The 8,697-nt window shown below is 36.5% G+C and overlaps 4 protein-coding genes across 4 annotated transcripts in view; 2 read left to right on the top strand and 2 right to left on the bottom strand.

Annotated features, from left to right (window-relative positions):
* The window catches only part of LOC100634035 (ribokinase-like), a 1,465-nt gene extending 285 nt beyond the window's left edge, over window positions 1-1,180 (bottom strand). Inside the window, exons 1-6 of the mRNA XM_011408658.2 lie at window positions 1,100-1,180; window positions 865-1,057; window positions 746-812; window positions 414-581; window positions 261-364; window positions 5-214 (exon numbers count right to left, since the gene is read on the bottom strand). Of these exons, the coding sequence (XP_011406960.1) occupies window positions 5-214; window positions 261-364; window positions 414-581; window positions 746-812; window positions 865-1,057; window positions 1,100-1,146 (789 nt within the window). The 5' untranslated portion in view covers window positions 1,147-1,180. The remainder of the gene's footprint in view (window positions 1-4; window positions 215-260; window positions 365-413; window positions 582-745; window positions 813-864; window positions 1,058-1,099) is intronic.
* A 95-nt stretch (window positions 1,181-1,275) lies between these two features.
* LOC100633908 (DNA mismatch repair protein Mlh3-like) lies at window positions 1,276-5,317 on the top strand. The gene is made up of 10 exons (XM_020002533.1): window positions 1,276-1,457; window positions 1,508-3,268; window positions 3,318-3,422; window positions 3,483-3,543; window positions 3,592-3,660; window positions 4,431-4,553; window positions 4,626-4,753; window positions 4,811-4,910; window positions 4,983-5,082; window positions 5,140-5,317. Exons 1-10 carry the CDS (start codon window positions 1,284-1,286, stop codon window positions 5,252-5,254), a joined length of 2,736 nt encoding a protein of 911 aa, XP_019858092.1. The 5' UTR covers window positions 1,276-1,283; the 3' UTR covers window positions 5,255-5,317.
* An 883-nt stretch (window positions 5,318-6,200) lies between these two features.
* LOC100633401 (transmembrane emp24 domain-containing protein 10-like) lies at window positions 6,201-7,562 on the top strand. The gene is made up of 5 exons (XM_003389911.2): window positions 6,201-6,457; window positions 6,509-6,626; window positions 6,678-6,754; window positions 6,807-6,933; window positions 7,249-7,562. Exons 1-5 carry the CDS (start codon window positions 6,260-6,262, stop codon window positions 7,368-7,370), a joined length of 642 nt encoding a protein of 213 aa, XP_003389959.1. The 5' UTR covers window positions 6,201-6,259; the 3' UTR covers window positions 7,371-7,562.
* Window positions 7,542-8,685, bottom strand: LOC100633527 (uncharacterized). The gene is made up of 4 exons (XM_003389912.2): window positions 8,547-8,685; window positions 8,287-8,492; window positions 7,803-8,146; window positions 7,542-7,750 (listed from the first exon to the last, which is right to left on the bottom strand). Exons 1-4 carry the CDS (start codon window positions 8,553-8,555, stop codon window positions 7,623-7,625), a joined length of 687 nt encoding a protein of 228 aa, XP_003389960.1. The 5' UTR covers window positions 8,556-8,685; the 3' UTR covers window positions 7,542-7,622.
* Between the last annotated feature and the right edge of the window lie 12 nt (window positions 8,686-8,697).

The raw sequence follows: 8,697 nt of genomic DNA, 5'->3' as shown, positions 1-8,697 counted from the left end.
TTACTGTAGTATCAACAACATTAACAGGCTCTGCAGGTATGTGATGCACACTAACTGAGTCATCTCCATTTCTTTCTTCCCTAGGTAGTGTGTATAAGACTCCTCCACTCCCCATGGTTAATACAACACAGCCTGGTCCTTCATTCTGCAAAGATAAAACAGCACTTTCACCTGAGGCTCTATCAGTTACTGATACTCCAGATAATAATTCAGCCTAGAAATCAATGCTAGTTACTGGTTTATAAAGATATGTAATATACCTCTGTTTCATTCACACACAGTATGTCAGAGTATTTATAAAACTCTTTCTTTAGTCCAGCAAGGCCAGGAGCAGCATTAAATATAGTTGTGGTAGCAGCAGAGTCTATACATAAGTGAAGTTCATGATTATATTATTAAAATTAGTTTAAAACCTTCTCTTGCCTCTTTAGCAAGTTTGAGAGCATTAAGTGTCGTCTCTGGTGATATTTCCAATTGGCACACTAATACTTTAGCTCTTGATATCATCTCCTTTGCAGATCCAAGGTCCTCATCATTTAAGTGATTATTAGCACCACTAACAATTACAATGGAGTTTTCTCCTATCATAATAAATTATTTCTACTTGTGTGCATATAATTCATGGGTCAAACTTCTACATTACATATGGCAATGTGTAATGAAAATTGTGGGTGTATTTCTACTTTCAAAAACATCAATTGCGATTGACTCAAACTTCCATAATGTGTGTGATAAATAGCAATACCTTCATCATTAACTGTTATTTGAGCGACACCAGACTGACTCTCATCAACGATACCAACATGATCAACCTAAGCAAGTGCAACCCGTTAATATTTATAATTATTTTTTATTTTTATTTACGTTGACTTTGTTTGTATTGAAGTTCTCAATCGTGCTCCGACCAAAGCTGTCATTCCCTAGTTTAGCCACCATTGCTGTTGATGAGCCAAGGCGTGCTGCCATTATGCACTGATTGGCTCCCTTCCCTCCAAAACCTTGACTGAAGCTCCGCCCAGCAATAGTCTCCCCTGGTTTGGGAAGTCTTGACACATAACTATAAAAGAAATAGAGGAGCAATATTAAAGACCTATTATACCATATAAGGTCAATCATACAAGAACCAGCAACAACTACTTCAGCCATTTTTAATGAGCTAAATCTAACACCCACTCACAGCACCTAATTATTATTAGTTAGCTAACACCCACCTAATCTATTTCCATAGCAACTACCAATGTTCACGTGTAGGCTGCTGGTACTGTACTGTACTCTTAAACATAATGTCCTTTTCTAAGCCTCTTCGATTTCTCTCCGAGTCCCTACGCTCTCAGATCCGTTCAGGTCTCTCCCTTTCATCTCTAGTTCAGTGTGTCGAGGAACTGGTCCTCAATAGCATTGATGCTGGAGCAACTCAAATAACAGTACATGTAGACATATCCCATCTTTTAATAAAGGTATAAACCTGCACATTATCATGTAGAATAGTGTTATTGTACTTTCCCAGGTGTTTGATAATGGAGTGGGTATTGGAAAAGAAGACATGATGATAATTGGCGAGCGTTATGCGACAAGCAAATGTCACTCTCTCAAAGACTTGGAGGATTTGCGTTCTTATGGCTACCGAGGTGAGGCTCTAGCAAGCTTGATCAAAATCTGTGGTAAGGTAGATATCACATCAAGACAGCGTCTGTCTCCCCTCACATATACAAAGAGCTTTCATTCTGGAGTTGCTTTCCCTTTAAAAGAATCTCTTTCATCGTTGCATCACAAAACCGGTACCACAGTAGCCCTCTCTGATATATTCCAATCTCTCCCGGTGAGGAGGAAGAGTCTGTCAGAGCCCGTAGAGCTAGAGAGAATAAGACGCTCTCTCTCTGCCATTGCTCTCATTCATTCCTCTGTATCATTCTCTCTTCATGATGGCTCCTTTGGCAATGGGAGACTTTTACTTCAAACAAAAGGAACTGGAGGGATGCTTAGTGCTTTCTCTTTTTTGTTTGGCAAGGAGATTGCTCAGTCTCTAAGGGAAGTGTCACGGATTGAGGCAGGGTACACTGTTAGTGGATACATATCAACTTCACCTCATCACAGTAAATCTATTCAAATGATATACATCAATAAGAGACTGGTATGTAAGACAAGGCTTCATTCACATGTTAATAAGCTCCTTGATAACTCACTCATTGCTCATTGCAAGGACTCTGCACAGTATAATAGATCCCAGTCAAAGACTAGAGTTGGAGGGGACATGAGTCCTAAAGCTGTTTACTCTGAGAGATTTGGTGTCTATGTATTGAATATACAGTGCTCCAAGACAGAGGTTGATATTTTTATGGATCCTGATAAGAGCCTGGTTGAGTTTAAGAAATGGGATAAAGTTTTATCGGTTTTAAGTTTGGCTGTGAGATCTTTTTTGAAAGAGCACCATCTTTCTCTCAGAGTCGAGAAATCTCTTGTCCCTTCCTCTTCATTCCTTAATGATGGTGAATCAAACAAGGAGAATGATGCCTGCATTTCATTTGGTGTCTATTCTCATTCTGTGCAAAGGCTGTCTCCACCAAGTGTTTCTGCTCCAATGACCTCTTACCCTCCTCTTACTTCCCCTTCAAGAAAGAGAGGGATAATATCATTAAAGATTAAAGAGAAACTCCTAGGGAGTGACAGAAAGCGACTAAGAGTGTCTTCATCAGATGAAAAGGATTGTAGTTCTGTTCCTTTCAACAGCAGTTCACAGTCTCATTCTTCTTCTAATAACAATTCCACTAAATCAAACATTGATTCACCATCACTTACTTCTGACTGCAAATCCCTCAGTAGTACTGACTCTCACTTAAATTCATGTGTGTCTTCTAGTGCTGCTCCTCCTGCAAAAGAGCCCAGTCTATGGCAACTTATAACAGGGCCTGACTCTAAGCCACTCTATATTAACAAAGCAACTGGTAATTGTCAGTCTGAGCCTCCTGCATCTCTTCTTTCTCCTTCTAACAGTAGCATTGGATCAACTTATGGCTGTCAGCCGTTAAGAGCTGCTCCTCACCTCACCTATGGCTTCAGTCCTCTCCTACCAAAACCAAAACAAATACAAAACTCACAGACTTCTCTTACTTCTCTCCATACATCTACCATCACTCCAATAGGGAAAGCTGCTTCATCTAAAAGTATTACTAGGGACAATGAGAGCCTAAAGAATAATAAATGGAGGGAGAGAAGTGATTCAATACTCTCAAATTGGACTAATCCAGCATTTAGAGGTGAAGAAGGGCCGGTAAGACATCATTTTGAAAGCACAATACATGACATTTACCTTGTTATAGGCCATAACTGATATAGGCTTATCTAAAGCATCTTCCTCTCAGATCAAAGTTCATAGCCTCATAAATTCCTACAAATTCACTACAGATATGTTGAAACATGTGAAGGTATGTACATTAATGTTATAAATCAGTTCAAGTTATATCAGACTCATAATTGTATGAAAGGTTCTTGGGCAGATAGATAACAAGTTTATTGCTTGTACATTGAAGACTGAAGAGCTTAAAGGTATGGAAATACATGTACATCATTATTGCACTTTCCTTTTCATGTTAGATGATTTGCTTGTTCTGTTTGATCAGCATGCTGCCGATGAAAGGGTTAGACTTGAAGCTTTAACTGAAGGTTTGCTTTCATGTAATAACATTGATTACCGTCAATTGCATAAAAACTGAGAATTCTTTCCTAGCTATTTTTGATGAAATACCCAAGTATAGGGACTTTTGTCAAATTTTTGAGCAGCTTTAAAAAATTCATAAAAAATTCAAATTTGATCAGAATCAGCTCAAACTTTTTACGCAATATAAGAACATGTATTACGTATTAGAAAAAATTATAAAAATGAAGAATTCTCTCCTTGTTATTTTTGGCGAAATTTTACTAAAGTCCCTGTACTATAGTACAGGGATTTTCACCAAATTTTGGATGAACTTTAGAAATTTATAAAAAAATCCAATTTTGATTGAAATCCACTCAAACTTTCTACACTACATAAAAACATGTATAAGTATCAGAAAAAATTATAAAAATAGAGAATTCTCTCCTTTTGAATTTTAGCAAAATTTGGCCCAAGACCGTGTACTATTATAGTACAGGGACTTTTACCTGATTTTGGAGCAACTTTAAAAGATTCTTTAAAAAAATTTTAATTTGATTAGAAATAGCTCAAACTTTATACACAACATAAGAATGCTAATATTGTATCAGGAAAAATTATTAAAATGGAGATTTCTCTCTTAGTCATTTTTGAAAAAATTTGAATCAAAGTCCCTATACTATAGTACAGAGTGTTTGGCCATTTTTTGAACAGCTTTATGCATTCCAATTTTGATTGGAATTACACAACAAAAGAACATACATGATCATGATTGTAAATTATACCTTTATATGTATAGGAATATATGATTTAGCTACAGGAAATATCAAGTCGGTCCGAATCGATCCATCTCTTACACTTAAATTGAATGAGTTGGATAGAAGATTAGCTCTAACTTATGCCAGAGAACTGAAGAATATTGGTAACAGTATAGTGTTGCATGTGTACTCTATATATTATCATTACTAGGAGTTAAATATATTATCATTATTAGGAGTTAAAGTGTCTTGTAAACACGAGATGCTACTAGTCAGTGAGTTGCCTGCCATATTGACAGAGAGAGACATTGGAGAGAAGCAGAAGATAAAGCTTGCTCAAGATCTTATCTTAAAACATTTGGAGGTGCACTATACAAGACATAATACTCCAATCACTTTTGCATTATTCTAATATACACAGTTATTTTGTCTAAAGACTGTCAGCGAGAAAGTTAGAGGAGGAGGAGGAGCTATGCTCCCAATTTCATTACACAAAGTACTCTGCTCATTAGCTTGCCATGGTAATAACAATTATCCTATGTACACAATTTTAAAATATTTGTGTGTGTGTTTCTGTGTATGTATACATGCAGGTGCTATTAAATTTGGTGACTCTCTTACTGTAGAGCAATGCTCAGAGCTCATTGCTTCTTTATCAAAGTGTAAGCTTCCTTTTCAATGTGCTCATGGCAGGTCAGTTGAGATATATAATGGAACTGCAGCTATTCAGTGCTATCTGCACATATCTAGGCCTTCTCTAATGCCTATTGTGAATCTAAGTTTACTGGAAAAGAGATTTCCTCCCTCTCAATCTGGTCACACTACTACTAATAAATTAAATTTGAATAAATTAATACCAAAATGAAAACAGTGACAGTGAATGATAATAACATTATTTTTAGTCATAACAGCAGAAGAATTTATTGAATGGAACTAAACCAAAGAAGACACAGATGCCTAACAGTATGAGCAAAAAAGCAGCTACAATGATTATGACACCAAAGAGACCACCAACAATGGCAAAAGCAACTTCAAATCCACTAGGACCTAAGATAAAGAGAGATATTATAATTACACTCATCTATAAGACTATAGATTAGGTGTACCTGATGAAGTACTATTCTGTGACGATACAGTAGCTATCAATAAGGACAGTAAGAGGATCATGACAAGAGTATTGCTTCTATACCAAGCACCCATTGTGAAGAGAGAGATAGGGAGGGAGGACTGGACGTAGGAAAGCTATGCTAATGCAGACCTAATTGCATCAGTACATGGCTTTATCTCTACAGATGCACACACATCCCACACTACACTATAAAGCTATGTCTCTGTGTATACTGCAGCTACATTATGATTGCATTACTCGAGTAATTATAAAATAGTACACGCTAACAAGCTAAATTTGATTAAGTTATTGACAAATAGTAATTAAACATTGGAATTGCGGGCGACATACATGTATGATCATTTGATAATTTAATATCTGTAGACTTGGTGTCACTTTCTTTTCTTCTGCTCAACAAAAAGGACATGCTGTTTGACTAAAAGTATATAGAAAAATAAATGCTTAGTATTCATTAAAGAACAGTCCTTACCAACTGGATCATACTTCATTAAAGACAGTCTGTCTTTCCCTCTTACTTTCCTTATTGTATAGTAATAACCTGTACCGGCTGCACTCACCAGTCTTGTGAAGAACACTCTAGTAATTATAATTGTAAAAGGAATGCAAAGTTATCATTATCACCTCGCTCTGCCTCTCGCCATTTTATTAAAATTGGGCGGGGTATTGGTGGGCGTAACTTAATTAACCACGCCTATATTAAGAAGAAATACCCGGTAGATAAGAAAGGGCGCATGGTTGACAATGAGAGAGTTTCATAATAAAAGAAACTTTTTAGCCAACCTGATATTATTTGTGTGTCTCTTCAGGACCTCGTCCTCTATCTCTTTCCATCTTGAGCCGGATTCCAAGAAGTGTCTCCGGGACGAGGTACACAAGAACGTACTTGTGGTTGGGAACTATGAATTGGAGGAAGCAACCTCCGTTAAAACCAACATAGAGGTATGGAGGCCTTTAGTCACGTGACCTATTATTCACCTGTCCTTTTTTTAGGTGATAGATTCAAAAGGTCACACTTTGTTCCGTAAAGAGGAAATCACAACGGGAAAGTTTGCCTTTACGACTGAAGATTACGAAGTTTTTGATGTCTGTTTTCACACCTCTGTAATAGGTGAGCTCGTGTCATTTTTATAATACACGTTATTGTCATGGGACATTATAGGTCAGGGAGGGCATGAAGTAAGACGAGAGGCTAAATTGGTACTGAAACACGGCGTGGAGGCTAAAAATTACGATGATGTAAAGGAACATTATTTTCAGTGACAATTTTGATTCTTCTTTATGTCTAAAGGTTGCGAAAGCTGAGAAACTGAAACCGATGGAAATGGAGTTGAGTCGGTTGGAAGATCTTGCCGAATCAATCGTTAATGACTTTGCTTACATGAGAGCAAGAGAAGAAGAGATGAGAGATACCAACGGTTAGCCAATGAATTAATTAGATTATAATTATTGTACATCTAATTACATTTATCACTTCATATACTGTATAGCAGGAAATTTTGAAGGGAGTTAAATTTGGAGAATTGCTAAATTTTGGTGATTGGCAAATTTGTGGCCATGTGCCATTCAGCATGCTCATAATGGCTCAAAATGGTGGATTTTTATTTTGGCGAATGGCTATCAAGATGCCAAATTTGCCAAATTTAACTACCTCCAAAATTTTCTTCTATACGGTACATCAGCACTCATCACATTATTCTGATCATCTTTTTCTCCCTCTCTATTCTCTGCAGAATCTACCAACACTCGTGTTTTATACTTTAGTGTCTTTTCAATGAGCTGTCTTGTAGTCCTAGCCATTTGGCAGATCTTTTATTTGAGACGTTTCTTCAAAGCTAAGAAACTCATTGAATGAGTTGAGAAATTAAGGAGAAAGAGTCAGAGAGAGAGAAATGAACGACACACTATAGGCATTATTAATTTGTTATTATTATTATTATTATTATCACGCAGGCATTCAGCGTTGTTTTATAATTTTTTTGCAGGTTTAACATCATGTTATTAATAATGATAATTTATTAATAAGTAACAGCTCTCCAAATTGATAGATAATGTAACAAACAGTGACACAAGTTGCAAATCAATGTAACTGATGTTCAACTGCTGTTCAATCAATTACTATGACATCGTCATCTCCATCACTAAGAGGCCAGTCTTCCAACATTGATTCATCAATTATCATTTCTATATCTTCAACTCCTACTGGTGACAAATCAGTACTATCATCTTTTTTAACTAAATAAAATAGACGATATAATTAAGTTAATATACAGCATTTGCTCTTCACCTTGCTCAGGCGTTTCCTCTATCACTCTTATCTCGTGCTTCTCTGTCATGCCAACGTATGTCATTATATCCATATCATTGTCACTGGACGAGTTACTGCCATCTATTAACTTTCTCTTTTTCGTACAAATCTCTTTAGAGTCATCACGATCATCATCAGTGTGTACCACTAGCGGGTCTTTTGAATGAGATGGACCAGGTAGTAGTGTAAGCTGCTCTTTAGCGTGTGGGACAATGTCCTTTTTAAGCTCTTTTGGTGGATTCAGTCTCGTTATTTGTGTTGCTGGAGATATGTCCTTTAATTTCAGTGGCAAGTTATTGGTAGCAGGATCTGATGTAATGTATCTAAAAAAGTACTAGTAACATTAGCATTAATACCAGGATTCCTGATGAGTAGTAGTACAGCAGTACTGCTCATCATGGACTTCTGATAATCAAGGCAACAATATGTCTGTAAATGCTCTAGTGTGTGCATGTATAGTTACATTGGTTCAAGAAGATCCTCTAAATTGATGTACGGTGGAATGCATTGGAGTGATTCGAGTAGGTTTGGCTCTGACGTTGTCGTCAAAAGATCCAGTGAATTACTAATGTCAAATAATTGAAACTGTAGCTGCTCGTTTTTAGTTTCACTGGTTGGAGCGTGAAGAACCACTTTTAATTTCTGGTAAAAATCTTTTATTTTAGAATCCTTGAAAAAATATCAATAATAAACCTAGGAACAAGACTACAAGGAGCTACATACCTCAACCATAGTCCTAAATTTTTCCACGTGGTTTCCGTATACTTTTATTCAAAAACTGTAAATTCTTGGTTACTTTTTGTGCGTGGGCGATCACTTAGAATTTTCTATTTTAGAGTATTTAAGAACAAGTTAGCAATTTAGGCTATATACG

Source organism: Amphimedon queenslandica, unplaced genomic scaffold (genome assembly GCF_000090795.2).
Source record: "Amphimedon queenslandica unplaced genomic scaffold, v1.1 AMPQUscaffold_12893, whole genome shotgun sequence".
In the NCBI taxonomy this organism is placed as follows: domain Eukaryota; kingdom Metazoa; phylum Porifera; class Demospongiae; order Haplosclerida; family Niphatidae; genus Amphimedon; species Amphimedon queenslandica.
The sequence above is the reverse complement of the archived record's forward strand: the minus strand, read 5'-3'. Positions and strand labels throughout refer to the sequence as shown.